The sequence below is a fragment of the Penicillium brevicompactum genome (genome assembly GCF_028827555.1).
Source record: "Penicillium brevicompactum strain IBT 35665 chromosome Unknown utg000006l_segment0_segment0, whole genome shotgun sequence".
NCBI lineage: Eukaryota > Fungi > Ascomycota > Eurotiomycetes > Eurotiales > Aspergillaceae > Penicillium > Penicillium brevicompactum.
Window position 1 is genome coordinate 1,777,031 of NW_026623209.1, and position 14,139 is coordinate 1,791,169.

The 14,139-nt window shown below is 49.8% G+C and overlaps 5 protein-coding genes across 5 annotated transcripts; 4 read left to right on the forward strand and 1 right to left on the reverse strand.

Moving 5' to 3' along the window:
* Window positions 1-390: 390 nt before the first annotated feature.
* N7506_008871 (dicarboxylic amino acid permease agtA) lies at window positions 391-2,299 on the reverse strand (the record flags this gene model as incomplete). The annotated part of the gene is made up of 5 exons (XM_056958164.1): window positions 391-1,720; window positions 1,770-1,930; window positions 1,985-1,991; window positions 2,052-2,109; window positions 2,158-2,299. 5 exons carry the CDS (start codon window positions 2,297-2,299, stop codon window positions 391-393), a joined length of 1,698 nt encoding a protein of 565 aa, XP_056807554.1.
* Window positions 2,300-6,005: 3,706 nt separating this feature from the next.
* On the forward strand, window positions 6,006-7,019 carry N7506_008872 (uncharacterized protein; the record flags this gene model as incomplete). Its single annotated transcript, XM_056958165.1, has 1 exon — window positions 6,006-7,019. One exon carries the CDS (start codon window positions 6,006-6,008, stop codon window positions 7,017-7,019), a length of 1,014 nt encoding a protein of 337 aa, XP_056807555.1.
* A 928-nt stretch (window positions 7,020-7,947) lies between these two features.
* Window positions 7,948-8,461, forward strand: N7506_008873 (uncharacterized protein; the record flags this gene model as incomplete). The annotated part of the gene is made up of 2 exons (XM_056958166.1): window positions 7,948-8,146; window positions 8,328-8,461. 2 exons carry the CDS (start codon window positions 7,948-7,950, stop codon window positions 8,459-8,461), a joined length of 333 nt encoding a protein of 110 aa, XP_056807556.1.
* A 1,067-nt stretch (window positions 8,462-9,528) lies between these two features.
* Window positions 9,529-11,247, forward strand: N7506_008874 (HoxN/HupN/NixA family nickel/cobalt transporter; the record flags this gene model as incomplete). The annotated part of the gene is made up of 7 exons (XM_056958167.1): window positions 9,529-9,738; window positions 9,793-9,803; window positions 9,863-9,935; window positions 9,988-10,073; window positions 10,122-10,400; window positions 10,456-10,601; window positions 10,652-11,247. The coding sequence occupies 7 exons, from the start codon at window positions 9,529-9,531 to the stop codon at window positions 11,245-11,247; spliced, it is 1,401 nt and encodes a 466-aa protein (XP_056807557.1).
* Window positions 11,248-11,732: 485 nt separating this feature from the next.
* Window positions 11,733-13,705, forward strand: N7506_008875 (type-X family DNA polymerase; the record flags this gene model as incomplete). The annotated part of the gene is given in 2 exon segments (XM_056958168.1): window positions 11,733-12,094; window positions 12,109-13,705. 2 exon segments carry the CDS (start codon window positions 11,733-11,735, stop codon window positions 13,703-13,705), a joined length of 1,959 nt encoding a protein of 652 aa, XP_056807558.1.
* Window positions 13,706-14,139: the final 434 nt, after the last annotated feature.

A 14,139-nucleotide genomic window follows, 5' to 3' on the forward strand; every position in this document is an offset into this window, starting at 1 on the left:
CACCAAGCTGCGATTACAGCGAGCAAAAGAAGGATCTTAAAATTTTGGTAAAAGGACTAGGATTGAGGTAGTCAAGATGATGGAGGTTGAAAAGACATGGAATAGGATCTACCCCGCAAATAATAACCTTCAGAAGATAAGGATAAGTTGGTTTCGGGGCACCTGGGCACATGATTCGTCAATCCAAGCGGGTCATGTCCTATTTGGGGCAATGAGATGAGCACCCGTGGATCAGGGTCGCTCATCATGATGCGCTTGCCTTTAGATAGGGTTCTAATGTCATAATTGATATCAATTTTCAGCGGAGTGTCTACGTATCATGTAAGGTCGTCATTTCAGCTTACTGTAATTAAAATAGTAAACAAATTCACAAAAGGCCCAAAGTAGCGATTAGAATAGCCACGAAACAAACTTCCTGTAGAACCACCCGGAATCGGAATTTCTTTCCGCATCAGCCTCCTTCGCTGCAAGATAGGCCGCTTCTTCGCGGTCAATTTCATCCTTGCCAGAGAACAAATCAGCCTCCAGAGGATGGACACCCTTGCACCGGGTAACGATCTTGTATCCAGCGATCATGATCAGATACAAAGGAATACCGAGATAAGCGGTGATGAAGTTCTTGTAGTCAAAGTCTCCGTAGGTAGCGGGCTTGTGAATGAAGACGTCGTAATTCTTGGTCAGGGCGATGAGGATACAGAATCCCAAGGCAAAGTATGACCCAAAGATACCGAAGGGCGCTTTGTACGCAAGTTCGGATTCGGGGACACCTTGGGCTTTGCGCGCGCGCACAAAGTAGATGTGCGTTACCAGGATGGAGATCCAGGTAAGGAGACCGAAAATAGTGACCAAATTCACGAAGTACTTGAAGACAACTCTGGAGTCTCCGCTGACATTCATGTAGGCAAGCAGCGCAATCAAAGATGAGATGGCGAGAGCTGGAACCGGAACACCACGACGGTCGGTCCGGGCGAATATTTTCGGGGCTTTGTCTTCGCGGGCTAACCCGTAGATTGTGCGAGTCGCGATGTACAAATCCGAATTTGCTGCGGAGAAGACAAAGAGCAGGATACAGGCGTTTAAAATGTGGGAGAGAACAGGAATGTTTGCCAACTCGATCGCAACAACGAAGGGGGAGGCTGCGGCTGATCCTTTTGCTTTGTTGCCATCTCCGAGGGCAAACAGCAGCTTGGGGGAGTTGTATGGAACGAGGGTGCCGACAAGGAGCACGCTGAGGACGTAAAACACCAGAATACGGTAGAAAGTCAGCTTGATAGCCTTTGGGATCGTCTTGCGTGGGTTCTGGGCTTCGCCGACCGTCACTCCGACCAGCTCGGTTCCTAGATAAGCAAATGTAGCTGACACCATAGTTGACCAGAAAGCTAGGAATCGACCAGATGGACCTTCCTTCACATAGTGATTGAAGGCGCCAGGACTCTTCCAGTAGCGGAAACCCTTTCGGTCGTGGTCTGGTCCACCGCCCAACATGAGGATGAAGGATAGGAGTATTATTCCGAGAATCACGATGACTTTGAATGACGAGAGCCAGAATTCAAACTCGCCAAAGAATTTCACTCCAAAGTAATTGATCGCCACGACCAACACTAAGAAGATGGTGATCCACACTCCAGGGTTCACCTTCTCGGGAGGTATCCAATAAGATATCACCAGCGCTCCGGCAGTCATTTGATTTGGCGAGAGGATGATGTATTTGAACCAGTATCTGAGACGTGTGGTCAGCGGAGGAACCTTGCAGGGACTGGCTCACTTACGTCCAACCCAGGGTGAATCCGAGTGCAGGGTCAACAAATCGAACGGCGTAACCAGTAAATCCGGAAGGCAATGGTAACCACGCTGCCATTTCTCCCAAAGCGCACATCACAAGGTATACTATAAAGCCAACCCATGCGTAGGAGATCAAAATTGCACCGGGCTGTCCAAGTTAGCGAAGGACACAAATCGTCATGACAAGTCACAAGTCACATACGCCGGCTCTAGAAAGCGACGCGTTAGCCTGAAACTCCAAATTTCAGTCATTGACTCTGGGTACTTACTTTGCAAGAGCCTCTCCGGTACCGATGATCAGGCCGGTACCAATAGCTCCTCCGATTGCTGGCGGCTGTCAGCCAGTCCCCGCTTCATGCACAAATTAGCACCTACCAATCATAGTAATGTGTCTTGCCTTGAGGGCACGTGTCAGTTCGACATGGTTGGGATCATTGAGTCCACCGCGCTGGATCTCAGGATCCTCCCCGCTGAGCCTTTTCGTCACGGTGTTCTCGGCATAGTCGGACTTTTCCATAATTTCGACGTGCAGAGCACGATGGGGAATAATGTGGGAAGATTATCGCAAGTCAGGAAGTTTCCTTCGGTGAGATCGGGGGAGGTAAGACGAGACAAGAACAGGTGAACAGGGGGGTGGGTGAGCTGAGTTCAAATACTCACGGCAGGCACCTGAGATAAGAATTCAGACTGGGGCTCAGAGCGCTGAACAGCCCGTTCAATCGAATAGATAACGTAACGGGGTTAGACTCTAGCCAAGCATTTTCCTCCTCACGCTCCAGGGCTATACGGGGCACGTTACAGTTTGGTCCAAGCGGGTGGGCGGGCTTCATATTTGGAGTATTTGAGGGCTGTGTGGTTTTTTCTTGAGGAATAAGGTAGAGTGTCTCGAAATGCATAGCCTCTCTCAGTATTCTCGTATTCTTCCATTTATAAAGACACAGGTAACCAATTTGTCCTGCGTTGTGAGATAGCTCATCTAGAAAGCGGAGGCATTGGCGCCAAGCCCCCGTTGGCTCTGCGGGGCGCTGATGTTTATCCCCGGATTCTCAACTTTCAACTTCGCACTACCGTCTTAAGGTGAAGTTGCCATCTCAGGTGTAACCCCAGTGTGCCTCTCTCTCCTCTTGTCCAATTTGGCTCTGGGGCTTTCCAAGAGCAGAGACCAAATGCAGATTCCTTCGTTTTTCAATTTGCCTACAGGTCGCAGCCAATCCCAGCCACTCAGTGAAAAAAGCAACCCAAGCCCGCCACCACACCTTGACTCAGCCCGTGCAATGCCAGCTGATAACATGCTTTTTACCTAAAAGCCCATTCCTTCCTTCCAGCGGTCAAAGATAAAGCCAGAGCTCCGCCAAGACGAACGCTAGCCTCAACCCGGGTGAGCTGCACGCTTTGGGCCCAAACCGGCCGCGCCAAGACACCTTTCAAGGTAGCCCAACCAATTATGACCTGCGATTTGAAGAAATCATCCGGTCAGAATCGCTCTTTATCTTTCTTGGCGATGGCCGCATTCTTCGTGTTTTGAGTCTTGGTTATCGGCCCTGGCGAGAGAGAATTTTCTGGAACGGTTTGATGGCATACATGGAAGGACCGCACCGGGTGGCGGTCCTTTTGAGGGGCTCGTGTTGATTATTTTAAGGTTATCAGGTAATACTCGGATTCGAGAGCATAGGAGGGGTACGGTGAAGAGAAGTCGAGCTTTCACTGCCCACTCGTTGATGGTGCTAACTTGAACTCTATGCATCTGCTGTCCTCCCGCTTCATGATCCTTTGAGTCCATCCGGCCGAGGCTCTTTCGAACGTTGCCCCGGTGCTACAAGCTAATCATTTGTCGTGTAACAAAATAAAAAAAAACTGCGCCTGGGCAAACCTGGGCATCGCCACAAATCTCTTTTACGAAGACTTCCTTTGCCCCCAAACCCTTCGAGATCTATCCCATCCGAGGGTTTCACGCCCCGTATTTCCCTACGAAGTACACCGATATGCATACTCGAAGCTCAATTCGTTCAGCTTTACTTACACAGTATGAATTCAGGAGGCCAGAAACGCAGCTTCCCGTCAGTTCGCACATACAACAGGTGGACAGAAAGGTGGCACGTCGCCATCTGTACTCCGTACCTTTGTTGCCTCTATTTCACCCTCCAAACCTGAGTTACCCACCTGCCGCCCTGGGGCCGCCTTCTCGGGCTCTGCGCCATGAGCTTTGTAGTCAGGGCCTTGAACCGCTCATGTACCCTCCGTCAAATTTGGGACTTCCTCTCGTGGAAAATCCAGAACATGATAGCCATGGTCAGGACGAATTTCCAGAGCAACTAAGCGCACCCTCATGGCCGGCTTCCAGAGAATATATGACATTCAGCCTGCTCAAATTATTACCAACTGTGTTTACCGCCCACCGTTCAATATGGTCTACAAGGTATGTTCGGATGAGCAGTCCAGCGAATCTCTCCTAGCCCAAATTCGGTACCAATTTAGAGACGATATTACTCTATCGACTCCCTATGCAAGCACATACGACCACAGGGTGTGGAGAACAGGGCTTCCCGTCCGCTCAGCCGTACTTAAGCCACACGCCGGTGAGTTAGTAGTTGGGTGGGTGACCACCAGCGAATCCTCACTGTTGTATGTTTTTGTTTTTTATTCTATTGGATTCGCCTTGTTGCCTCCTTCGGATCTTTGAGAGTGTCTATTTTCAACTAATCATCGAGTAATCATGATTGGTCGAGTAAAATCATGGCTAAGCCGTGAACAGAGAATTGGGGATTGGGGTCTTGGCCGGGATCTGGCATGCACCCTCATCATGTCGACGCATCGTTGCACGGATGAAAAGGCTTCAATGGCCTTGAATTCCGTCCACAGGTCTCAATTTCTTTGCTCGTGGGACCAAAGGAGCTGACCTTTCGCGTTTTCGCAGATAACTTGTATAATTCTTTTTGTTTGACACAGCCCTTGTAGTCTGTCAACATTACTGCAGTTGCCTGTAGTGACTCGGTTATTCTCTTTGGGTATGCACTCCTTCAGATTCCCTCTCTTTGTTATTCCCAAGAGTCAACCTTGAAAAACAGGACAATGACATGTCTGATTCCTTTTCACATGAAAAGACGAAGAATAGAAATCCAGTTTGCCTTCATTGAATACAGAAAATCTACCAAATTAAGCTCAATTAAGATCATATTACGATGACGCGATGTTATCACGGCCCCCAACAACCAACTTCTCCAAATCAAATCAATGCCCGGATCCTACGCCACCAACAGCAATGAGGCTCTTTGCAGCGGTCAGACCGAACACATCACCCAAGAAATGCCCGACAAACAAAGCCGCGAATTAATGCGGCTCTTTATTGGTTCCGGAAGGCTAGCCGCGAGCGCAGAACCATATCGCGTGTACAACGTGGCGCTATGAATACGGAACGATCTGATCTCAGTCAAAGAGTTGGCGGTACGGGGCCCGAGTGTGCCTTGATGGCGCAGCGAAGAACAAAGGGTTCATCAACTACTCCGTACCTATATCTCAGGTCCAAAGGCGAGGCGCTGGTTTCAGTTCTAGGTGCATAGCCCAGGCTGTTGTTTGTAGTGGCCGCGCGCCTGTGCTGTTGGTGGTGTTCAAGGCAGAATGGGGTCGTGTTTGCCAGGGCGGGCACTCAATCCAGGTTGACCCTACGAACATGCTGGTGGCCATGTTGGCGAGGGCTTGCAGTAGTTAATCCTCCGGGGCCAGTCATTTATTCGGAGTATCCGCTGTACTGGTGCTGCCGTTCCTCATCGATTTCCTTCAAAACACGTTCGATTGTGGGAGCTGGGTCAGGCTCTCAGCCTGTGAGCAGTAGGCTCGCGTACCGGGACATTGGGCGGTGGAAATTGTGACCTCTTCCATTTGGGGGCCATTGTTTTGCGAATGAGGTTGTCGGTTTCATGTTGGTGGACAAGTGTGCAGTGTCGGAGGTGCATTAGGGCGATGTGTCGAGCGGGTTTCATTGGCCCGCCGAACGCCGCAGCGGTTACAGGTACTTTCATGGCGCTGATCGGAGATTTTTGATTGGCGAAGACATCTTGAATTTTGTTATGATTACTCCATACTCGTAGGGAGCTGGGTTCTCTGACAGTCAATTCAACCTTGTGTTAAGATAATGTAGGTGCGGGGAATTCCCCCTGAGTCGCGATGGACTATATCTGCCCATCATCCCAAACCCTCTCGACCTCCAGACCTTACATCTTCACATAATGGGCGTCATGCGGCTTCCTCGCCCGATGGGCATCTACATCCCCAAATCACCCCGGCTAACCAACAATATGATTTCTCCGCCCCTCTCTCCGGAATTCAGCTTCGACTCGGAGAGCATTCTACCATCGATCCTCCCAGCTATGGAGTACATCTCCAAGAAATTACAAGAGAAAACGATTCAAGTCACTCTCCTCGTTGGACGAGGAAAGCCTTATCCGACAGGCCAACCGTCCGATCTTATGATTATTCCCATCGACCCCGTCCAACCACAATCCTGGCGAATTCTAGAGCGAGCCATCGCAAAGGCTTCAAGAAAGTTCTCACTCGGACAGAGCTGGATCGACGCACTCGGTCGCAGCCAGTACGAGCGCCAAGAAAACGAGTACCTAGTGAAGCAGTCAATCCTCCAAAACGAAGTCGTCTTCAGCCAGGAGGGCTTGACCCTTCTCAACATGGACCGCATCTATACATTCAAGCGCCGCATGTGTGTTCTCTCCAACCGCCCCTTCTCCTTCAACTGTGAACAAGCCATGTCATCCTGTGTGCGACTCCTCCACCGTATCGTGGACGACTTCTCCGGTCGCCCCTTCAGCAAAGCATTTTTCCACCGCGTCTACGAGCAACTCGACGTTCCCGATTCTCAACTGACGGCCGTCGCGGCCGCCTACAAAAATGTGCATAACAAAGATGCCATCATCCTCCCCGGCCAGCCTCAAGTCAAAGTGAAGGCTGAGTTCCCAGAGACCAAAAAGGTGGAGCCACTTCCTACTCGCGTCAAGACCGAGCGGCCCCGTGAGATTATCAAGAAGTCTTCTTCTCATACCATGCGTGGTATGAAACAGCCTTTGCCTTCCAAGCGGACTTCAAGGCGTGGACCGAAGACGCCTCTGTCTGCTTCAGACGTCACGCCTATCACTCGGACTGAGTGGAATTTCCTCGTTAGCAAGGACATTCGTATCCAGCCCACGATCACGAAGTGGACTCCCTCGGCTACCGTCCTGGCTGGTGCGTGAGCTTTCCTGGCTTTGCCGATGCGTGTGAGAAAGGCACACCATCGGCCCGACTAAAATTTATTCAGCGAGATTCCATCGCTCCTCCATAGTCATCCGTGACCGGCTTGGCCGACGGATGGCAAGGTCGGAATTGTGCAGGAGAGGACTGTCTGGCCCACGTCGCTAGATCACCTCGACACAATCCTCGGTCGCATCAGTCCTGTTTAGCGACTCGATACATGGTTGGCTCGAAAGAGCAGTCCATAGCATCATGTTTCATATCTGGCTCATTTTTATCAATAGTTAGTCGCTTGATCAATGAACAGACTGTGCTCATCCCTCATAAAATTCCCCACGCCTCTTTCGACAATAACGCGATGTTACCCACTTGGTAAGATGATCGGAATCTCTGCAAAATTAAATCAGGTCATTCTCGCTGTCAGGTCTCTTTACCTTCTCCGCTATAGTGCGATGGGGTTGAAATACGAGTCGCGCCACGGAGGATTTGATGGGGGACTGGAAAAGCGATGATTTGATCGCGTAGTCCGAAGGTGCCGTTATTGCCGCGATCATCGTCCACTGAGTCTCGCACTTACCGCTCTCGCCGAGTCAGAACCATACTCATCTGTGAGGCATAACGTCGATTGCATTGGGCCTATGAGATACACAAGGGGGTTTTTTATGAGTCACTCACAAAATTTGGGGAGCAGGGACGCCTCAAGAAACCTTCGACAGGAGAAAGTTTTTCGCCGTCGACAATAATGGTGCCCACGGCACTCTTGTTTTGGTCAATTCCTCGAATCGGCGTCGCCTCGTTTCTTTCCAGGTGTACTTTATGGATAATTGCTTTTCTATTCTCATGAAAATTCCACGAAGCCTTTTCATTGACCTCGTTCTTTCCTCTGGAGCTTGATGTTTTCTATACATAGCGGACATTTGACATATTACTATGGATCTCACCAACGTTGATTGTGGTTCTTCCAGTTTCCTTTTCCGCGAATATCTGCGAGAGACAGATGGTGCCAAGGTCTTTTCTAGGAGATTTCGTTATAGGCTCGGAAAGTCGGAGTATGACTGCCCTGCCAGCATTCTTGCCGACCTTGTGTTCGCCGAATACCAACTTCGATACCAAGCTCAGCTGGCATATGGTTTGGCAGCAAGAATGATAAAAGAGGCCTCAACCGATCTTACAACTGAAGCTCAAACGAATCGGAATCGGAATCGCCTTTATGAACTTCAAAAGATTAAACGAATTTACGTGGAGCGCGAAACGAACCTTTATCTCAAAGAAGCTGCGCTGCCGACTATGACTCTTGCGCCGCTTTATAGTTATGTTCGAGCCGACCCTAGGTGGTACCTCGGGAAATGGATGGTCTCTGAATGTGCTGCGAGGGGAGGTTGCTGTGGCCGGGATTGTGGCTGTTGCGCCAAACGGCTTTTTCACAAGCCGCGGCGAAGTATGAGTGGTCATTGTTCTTTGGCATGTCCATGCTGTGAGAGGAGGAGGGGAGGTGCCATTGACCCCGACAGGGTGGCTTTTATAAATCAACGGTACAAGGAAGCTCTGGAGAGTGAGAATCCGGCCTTTCTTGCGTGCATCGCAAGCAACTACTTTGCCCCAGGCTCACCTCCAAGCGGAGACCCTGCAAGGGAATTCATCCCTGTGGAAACAGAGCTGGATGGCTCCTATTCTACGGAATGGGCTGTATCCCCACCACCATACGAAGCTTATGACAGTGGTGCTATTAAATGTGAAGATAGCCTGAGCAGTCCTATATCAAGCAGCGCTAGTGAGACATAGTCAAAATCGCTGAATGTTTTGTGCTCGCTATTGGGGGGATGGGTCGGATCCTGCTATTTACTTCGCGTATGTACCTTGCAAAACTTTGCTACCATTGACCGGGCTGCTATGCTGCTCAGTCAACATACATTTATTCAGGTCTGAATTTGGATTAGAGGCTAGCTCATGCTGAAAATATCAACATAGATCTATCAAAATTGCAAGGTTCACTCATCCCAGTTATAGATTTCGGCCCCTACATATGGCCGAGGCTTAGTTCAAATCGGCAGACTGAGTGTAAAGCTTGAGTTGAATCGAAAGGTCCATTAAAATAACATACCAAACCAGAGATCACAAAAGATCAGTAGAAGCTCGGCAGCGCGTTTGCCGAGCGCCGCTAAAACGCGGCGACCGGCGAAGACAGGCCAAGTGCCAGCCAATCACAGCCCCGGCATAGGAGACTCGGTGGGTGTCGAGACTATCGAGACCACAAAATTAGCACACGGGAATCGAAGCTGTGAATAATCCCGTTTATCATCGGGACTCTCCGCAACGTTGCCCACATGCATTTTCGCCTAAACCTCGAACTCGACTTCGCAGCGTTCATGCCGCTCGTGTGAATTTTCCAAGGTGGGCTTGGCGGTGAAAGTTTAACTGCAGCAAGCTCATAGGAACCCCTCTTTTGCTGCCTTTTGCATCTTCATCTTTGGCCTATAGCGTACAACTTTCTTTGTGTCTTGGTCGTTTACAATGGCCTCCGTCGACCCCGCTGCAACACCTGCGGATTCGCGCAGCTTGGACAGTGACCGGAAATGGAGTCTCCAGCCTCTACTTCGCAGTGCGGAGCGCTCGCATAGCAAGATGCCGGGAATTAGAAAAATCCCGCTCCGTGCTATTGGAATCATTGCCTTCATTGCGTTCTTGAACATTATTGTTTGGGTTGCGGCTGGTATTGTACTGGTATGTTGTCTGCTTGGATGCTGAGTATGGGGATCTATACTAACTTCTCTCTAGAGCTATCACCCGTAAGCTTTTAGCATCATTCAGGTTGTATATGAGATCTCATGCTGACAGCGGCAATTAGGTCTCTTGTGTCTACGGCTGCTCTTGCCTATTCACTTGGGTTGAGACATGCCTTTGATGCCGATCACATTTCAGTATGTTCAAGCTATTGGTTTGCCCGGGACTGACGAACTAACATTTTCGCAGGCCATCGATTTGATGACAAGAAGACTTCTGGCGACGGGACAAAAGCCTGTGACCGTGGGCACTTTCTTCTCTCTGGGACATTCAACGTGAGACTCCCGTCAGATCTATGAGACCTGTAGCTTAACATATGTCAGAATCGTGATCATCACATCTATTGTCGTGGCGGCGACCGCTGCAGCCGTGTCCTCGCGCTTCGACAAATTTAGCACCATTGGTGGAATCATCGGCAGCGGTGTCAGTGCTGCTTTCTTGATTCTGCTCGGTGTGATGAATGCGTATATTCTATACAAGTTGATCAAGCAAATGCAGAAAGTCTTCAGTCTCCCTGAAGGCGCAGAGGATGAAGCTTGGAAAATCGAGGGTGGAGGAATTCTCTTCTCGGTTCTGAAGAAAATGTTCAAATTGATCGATCGGTAAGCTCTTCTCAAAATCTCTGAAGATGGCCGTTGCTCATTCCCTCCCCTCCAGACCATGGAAAATGTACCCTCTCGGTATCCTTTTCGGTCTCGGTTTCGATACCTCTTCCGAGATCGCTCTTCTCGGAATCTCGTCTATCGAAGCCGCGAAAGGAACTTCTTTCTGGGTGATCCTCATTCTCCCGGCTCTTTTCACCGGTCAGTTTCCCCCCGCAAATACAACTTACCAGCCAACTAAATTTCACCAGCTGGAATGTGTCTTCTGGACACAATCGATGGAGCTCTGATGTTCTCCCTGTATATCCAACCAGCGGCCAACTTCCTTCCAGCAAAGCCAGATGCAGAGACAGCATCCGTGGCCAGTGATCCTGACGAGCTGCCACAGTCACACAACAACCACCGCGACCCAGTGGCTTTCTTGTACTACTCGATCGTGCTCACGACTTTGACCGTCATTGTTGCTATCGTCATCGGTGTGATTCAACTGCTTACTCTCATTCTCAACGTGACCGATGCCGAAGGCAGTTTCTGGGATGGCGTGCAAGTTGCCGGTGACTACTACGACGCTATCGGCGGAGGTATCTGTGGTTGCTTCATTGTGTTTGGTGGGCTCAGCGTGCTGGTTTATAAGCCTTGGCGCCGGTGGATGGACCAGAAGCATGGCAAGAATGCTGTACGTGATGGGGACGTATATCAAGATGAGGATGAAGGCCCTGAACATGCAACCGTCACTCAGACAGGTGGTCAGTATGGAAGCACTGCCGAGGTTGTTGGGAAGGGTGCTTCGCCCCGGGTGAATGTGCAGGAGAGCCACGAGCCCACGCTCGAAGAGCACGTTGTCTGAGGTCGACGGTTACCTATAGATTGATTCATCTGGCTTTCAATTTTGGAACTACATTGGGATATGATCATTGGGACGTTTAGAAGAGATAATTCCGATATGTACTGATGTGAGCTTGACATGTCCTAGATCGCACTATCTTGTCTCAAAAAGCTTATAACCTTCTTCACAGTCTTAGAAATCAATTAAATGCTAGATTTTGTCCTAATGTCTGAAATGGTTGTATACTTCCTCAAGGGTTGGAATCAACCCATGGTTCAGTCGAACGTCAGGTGACGTCATCAAAAATATCCCCGTCTCCGAGCTGGGGTTGCCCCATCATCAGCCGGATCACATAATGGCCAAAATGCAATATCGCTTCGAACTCCATTCAGTCAAGCTCAATCGATAGCAAGGCAATGGTGGAATGATTATTTTCATATGCATGTCTGCACTATGAGCTCGCTCTAAAGCCTCCAGACCCCTGAATCGTGAGACTTCAAACCGGCATGATTCCCGATGCAGGCCTGTCTTCGGGGGACCAGTCAATCCCTGTCGGCATATTCTCGGCCCAACCACCTATTTTTGTCCTACCAACGCATTTATCTCTGGAAAGTTTGGACGAAGTCGAAGGGCGGTTGCTCGAAAATGGTGGAAATCTGACTTACGATATCTTCGAGGCGGGTTTAATCATTGGAAAGGTCAATCGTGCTAAACGTGCTGCACTGGAGCTTCGATCGCGCGGCATCTGGACAGAAGAATTTAATCCTGTTTCCGCATCAACGCCACGGAAAACCTCCGGCACTGCGCAGCCCCCGCCAAACGGAGACGCACTTCACTTTCCAATGGGATCAAAAACGTTCCAGTTGAAGTTATTGATCTTAGTACGGAGTCAGAGAGCGAAGAAGATGGAGTTCGGAGTCGTCACGACCCTGCAAAACATCTCGTGAAAGAAGCTCCACCTGATAACTCTGTCACCGTCCTGAAGCTGGAATGGTTAGAAAAATCAATTGAAGCACGGAGATGCATCCCAAAGGATCCCTTCCTGGTTTATCGTGGAAGGATAATTCCTGCGCCTACAACAACCCAAGCTGAGAAAGCTCAATTCGACCAAAAGTCCAGTCAAATCATCCAGCGCGCAAAAAATGACGCCAGTCAAATACCACCAAGAGTCTCAAGTCATATACATCCGCGGCATTCGAAAAAGCCTGACAGCGCTAGTCAACATCCCATCCCAACACTTCATCGAGAGACAACATCCGAACAGGACGATAGCGACCCCCCGCCACCCCAACCAGATTGGGTGCGCAACCAAGTTCTACTCGCGTGTTTGCGCTCCACGCCTTTACATCCTCCGAACGAAGACTTCATCGCCCAGCTCATCAAGATACGACGCATTCGCGAGCTCACTCTCGATCAAATTGGTGTTCGTGCCTACAGTACTTCGATCGCCTCTCTGGCCTCCTATCCGCATGTGATCCGCCGTCCGAGCGAGATCCTCGCTCTGCCTGGATGTGATGTCAAAATCGCGAATCTCTTCACACAGTATCAGGAAGATGGTGGATGCCGCCATACTGATGATGATGGAAATGTTGCTGCTGCGAGTGCCTTGGATACGGATCCCATTCTCCGAGTGTTGAATTCATTTTATGAAATCTGGGGTGTTGGTGCAAAAACAGCTAGAGACTTTTACTACCATCGAGGTTGGCGGGATCTTGATGATATCATTGAGCATGGGTGGAGCACTCTATCGCGTGTGCAACAGATCGGCGTGAAGTTCTATGAGGAGTTCCAGCAGGGCATTTCCCGTGCTGAGACGGAGGAGATCGCTTCTGTGATTCGAGACCATGCGAATCGCGTTCGTCCAGACTCGGGTGGAGTTGATTGTATTATCGTTGGGGGATACCGACGTGGAAAAGAGCTCGCAGGGGATGTAGACGTTATCATAACTCATCGCGATGAGACTGTCACCCATAACATTATCGTTGATATCGCTGCGAGTCTGGAAAAAGAAAAGTATATCACCCATACACTGTCGTTGCATCTGACGTCCTCGATGCGGGAACAGCAAACTCTACCGTTTCATGGCGATGATTCGGGAAGAGGCTTTGACACACTGGATAAAGCACTGGTCGTGTGGCAAGATCCGAAGTTCGATCTCAATACCCAGGGCCACTCTGAAAGCCATGGAAAGAATCCAAATATCCATCGTCGTGTTGATATCATCATCGCCCCGTGGCGCACTGTCGGATGTGCTGTGCTTGGCTGGTCTGGCGATACCACCTTCCAGCGGGATCTGCGAAGGCATGCAAAGAAAGCCCACTCTTGGAAGTTTGACTCGAGTGGTGTGCGAGATCAAGGCTCAAGCGGCCATGTACTTGACCTTGAATCTGAGGGTGAGACTTGGGAGGAAAGAGAAAAGCTCGTCATGGAACGCTTAGGGATTGGTTGGAGGCCACCAGAAGAACGGTGTTCGAGGTGATGCGAGCCCTGGAGACCTGCTTTCCCAACTCCGTGTAATATATGTCTATACCTACCTACTCACTCAAACCTGAACTCTTTCTAGAAGAATATGTGATATGAGGTTTGTTCAGTCAGCTTCGGTGATCTTTCCAAGGTTCCCAACAATGCCTAGCTAGGAGACCATTCCGAGGTTCTCTGCCCTACACCATCGCATGCACATCATCGTTTTGGTACTCTGTGTCTCTCCGACTTGTTGCGTCTTCCATATTCTCCATATTTTCACGCCGCAGAACTCTGTCAAAGTCTGAACCAACATACTCACTCCCTGTTGTCTTGTTTCTCTTTCTAATAGAAAAAGACATTCTTTACTTCAGACTACCCATAGATGGAGCTCCGGATCCAAGCCGCATTCAGCAGCCCTGGAGATGTCCAGGTGTGGGGTGGGTCCGCACC